The sequence below is a fragment of the Carlito syrichta genome, unplaced genomic scaffold (assembly GCF_000164805.1).
Source record: "Carlito syrichta isolate Samal-C Ts95f unplaced genomic scaffold, Tarsius_syrichta-2.0.1 Scaffold303293, whole genome shotgun sequence".
Lineage (NCBI taxonomy): Eukaryota > Metazoa > Chordata > Mammalia > Primates > Tarsiidae > Carlito > Carlito syrichta.
In genome coordinates this window covers 9,495-13,229 of record NW_007247389.1, presented here as the reverse complement: position 1 = coordinate 13,229, position 3,735 = coordinate 9,495, and the positions used below count along the sequence as shown (strand labels likewise).

At 64.6% G+C, this 3,735-nt stretch overlaps 1 protein-coding gene across 1 annotated transcript in view; it reads right to left on the bottom strand.

The window, feature by feature from the left end:
• Positions 1 to 1,997: 1,997 nt before the first annotated feature.
• The window catches only part of TNNT3 (troponin T3, fast skeletal type), a gene marked incomplete at its 5' end in the record, with an annotated part of 9,422 nt that continues 7,684 nt past the window's right edge, over positions 1,998 to 3,735 (bottom strand). The window contains 2 exons of the mRNA XM_008058318.2: positions 1,998 to 2,092; positions 3,405 to 3,445. Of these exons, the coding sequence (XP_008056509.2) occupies positions 2,038 to 2,092; positions 3,405 to 3,445 (96 nt within the window). The remainder of the gene's footprint in view (positions 2,093 to 3,404; positions 3,446 to 3,735) is intronic.

The window sequence follows — 3,735 nt, the reverse complement described above, 5'->3', positions numbered from 1 at the left end:
TCAGGCAATTCACTCACCTCAGCCTCCCAAAGGCACAGGATTACGGGCTGAGCCACCGAGCCCGGCTTAAACTATATTTTCTAATCTAACTTCTTTTTCGCAGCACCAGATTGCACATCAGATACCCACACCCCAGTGGACCTGACCTAGCATTCTGGAGGTCCTGCTGGGTGTGTGACATAACAGCTTTGTGGATGTCCGTGTCCGATTTCTAATTTCATGAATGAGGTGTAGCGGTTATTTCCCTTGGTCCCCTCTTTCTGACAGAAGCCTCCATCCCCCGCTTCCCGGCTCTTCCGGGCTCTGTGGTCCTGACTGCTCCCTGCCTCCCAGGAGGGCTTCCTATTGGGCCTGGAGTCATGGGCTGCACCTTTACTTTCCAGAGAGAGGATCTGAGGGTCCCTGCGAGCCGGATCCTGAGGTGCCGGGAGGGCTGGAAGCCGGCGGTTTTTGATCCAGCGCCAGGCCCTCGACTTCGGCCAGTCCTGCACGCACCAGGTCAGGCCCTCAGCCGGACCACATCCATCCCGTCAAGTCTGGTCGGTGCCTTTGAGTCTTAGGCATTGTCGACATGGCACTTGCTCCCTGCAAGCAGCCAATGACTCGGGGGTGGACAGAGATCCCAGATGAGGGCACTTCCCTTGCGAGGCAACCCGCCTCCCACCACTTCCAACACTTGTACCCACAAGACTGGTGGGCGTGCCCTGGGGTGACCAGATGTGTCCCCAGCCCAGCTCAGGGGCCTTCAGAGAGGACAGCAGGCAGGATGGGCGACAGGGATCCGTTCGGACCATCCCAGGTACAATGAGGTTTCCGTCTTGGCATCACTGGAATAAAGTGCACCTGGGCAGACGAGGGCATTCAGCAAAACGTGGACAGGCCTCAGGTAAGGGGCAAGGGTGTAGGGTGCACAGGCTGGGGCGTGGGGGATGCTCACCTGGGGTGGGGCTGCTGTGTATGTGTGTTGTAAGGGACACACACCTGGGGGATGTTTCTCTGTGTGTGTGTGTTTGGGGTGCACACACCTGGGTGGTGTTGCTGTGTGTGTGCCATCTGCATTTGTGTGCGCAGGTGGTATCGGAGGTCCTTCCTGGCCTCAGGGTCCTCATCTGACATTGTCCCCTTGGCTGCTGAAGGGGCTGCGTCCTGTCTCCCCCAGCTGCACCCAGATATGGCCTCTGCCCAAGACTTTGGGGAAGTCCTGCTGGTCTCTAAAACCCCCTTCAAGGATCCTGTGTTGCCTGTGGCTCTGTGTCTTGGTCGTGTTCTGTGATTTATATGTTCCGTGTCTCTCTGGTCAAGTTTCAGGATCTGACCGTGTGCCCTGTGCTCTTGGGATGGGTCCAAGTCCGTGTGCCCCCCCGTGTTGTCCACGGGATGCTCCTTCCAGCCTTCTGTTCCCCTTCCGAGTCCTGCTCCCCTAGGGGAGACTGTGCTCTCAGGGTGACCCACGGACACCGGCCCCCTCTTCTGGGGGTCTGTGTTGGCGCCCAGGGCACGGTGCCCTTCTCTGTCCCCTTCTGGAGGCCAAGCTCCTCATCCCTGGTGGTCCCAGATCTGGCCCAGAACCAGGGGCTTCTCCAGCCAGGCAAAGATCCTGCCCGTAGGGTGTGGGCTCTGCGGGGACAGTGGAGGTGCCCTGGGGGGCGTGGCAGACTCAATGGGCATCAGATGCCAGGTTCGCAGCTCCGTCCGGCACGGCTGTGGCAGCAGGTGGAGGTGCTGGCCGGTCCTCCTGGGAGCTGGCCCCAGAGTCTGGCACCCCCAGGATGTTCCTGCCCTCTGGCTGGCCCCCTCCGGCCTCCCCAGTCCCCAGGGCCCCCATGCAAGAAACAGCACACAGCAGTGGAGGGGGGTCTGCCAGCTTTATTCACAGACCCCAGGGAACGAGGTCCACAAGGACAGAGACATGGGGGAGGGGCCCAAAGCCCCAGGGAGAGCCTGAGTGTGGGGGCGGAGCAATGTGGTGTCCTGCAGGTGGGCCCAGGAGAAAGCGGGGGCTGAGGGTCTCCGCCCGGGGCGTCCTCCCTGGCCCGGCTACTTCCAGCGCCCGCCGACCTTGCCCTTGGCCGGAGTCCCAGCCTTCTTGCTGCTGCAGATGGGAAGCAAGGTGTTCTTCAGCGGCCGAGGGCAGCGACACTGAGTCCCTCCCCGGCCCCGGCCTGGGCGCCAGGCCCTCAGCCCTGATGGCTTCTCCCACCAGCCCCACTCCCGACACACACCCAGCTTCAATCCAGGCAGCGAGACTCACCTGTGCCTGCCGGGCCTGAGGGTTATTAGTGGGGTTAGGCGGGGGGCTGGTGTGGCCGGCCTGGGCGCCCTCCCTCTGCCTGCCCTGCCTTGCCTGGGCCAGGGAAGGCCGCCTCAAAAGGTGCTCTGGCCTGGGAAGAGCCTGGGCCTCTCCGGGCAGTGGCCTCTGGGGAGTGGGGGTTCCCGGGAGCCAGGCCCGGGTGCCCTTCGGCCTGAGCCTGGCAGACGTGGGTGCAGGCTCAGGGCCAGGCAGGCAGGTGGACGGGGTGCGAGACTGAGCCTGACACGCACTCCCAAGCAGGCACACATGCACACACCGTGCCCATGCACACCTCGCCGGGTCGCCTGCTCCTGAGGGGGCCTGTGACGGCCCCTGATGGCATGGCAGGGGCTGGGAGGCCGCCAGGTTGCCCCCACCGGCTTCCCCCTGTGCAGGAGGAGCCCGTCCTGGGGAGCCGCAGGAGCAGGGCCCATAGGAGGAGGGGCAAACCCCGGAATACATGGACATTCCCTGGAGCCCTGCCATGCTACGTCCCCCGGGGCGTGTAAGCCGCTGCCCAGTTGGGCTCAGGGACAGTGCGCCAGCACGGCATCCCCATGAGCGCCTCTGTGCAGGCCCTCAGGGTGGACGAGTAGCTGTCCAGGGGGCTCCCACTACCCTGTGGGAACATGGCTTTATGGGCAGAGGGTCACCCTTCTGAGGAATCGGTGGCTCTCCCCATCCCAGAGGGGCTGGTACCAAGTCCAGGCCTTTCCATCCCTGTCCCAGGTCCCTTCTGCCGGGACACACCGGCGGGACGCCAGGGGTCCACTTCGAAGGCCACGAGTCACCTCGCCTGGGGGCCCCTGGCTGCCCTCTCCCCGAAGCCAACGCCAATGCCAAGGAAGGGTGTCCCCAGAGAGCCCCGTCTGGCTCCCTCCTCCCTACTCCGCTGTCCTCCTGGGCTCCCTAGGTCCCTGGGCACAGGGCCGGGAGGTGCTGGCCAAGCGGCCGATCGAGTTAGTCTGGTTACTGCTCCACTGAGGCCAGCCACCCCTGGCCCTCGGTCGGGGGCTGGCCGAAATGGCTGGGCCCCGGGCGGGGAGAGTGGCGGCCAGCCTGTGGGGCCCTGTACCGCCTGCGGGGCACAGAGTGAGGTGACAGGGCTACTCACTGCTTCTGGGCCTGGTCGATGCGGCTTCTGAGAGTGGTGATCTGCAAACAACACAGAGACTCACTGTGACAGGCGCGGGGCCGGCCGGCATGGGGATGGGCGTGGACACGCCCGTCTCCACCTCGGGGTGGGTAGACCACGGTCTCCTGGGAGGGCTGCCGGCTCCCTTACTGTGTCCTGGCTCCCTGGGCGGGAGGACATCGTCCCTCGGCCCTCGGGCTGTCTCCAACCGACTCTCGCAGGCCGGCACCGGCCACACACAGCAGCTCGGCGCTGACCACTTACCTTCCAGCCTGTGCAGGGCGTGGGGCGGGGGGCGTGGAGGGGGTGG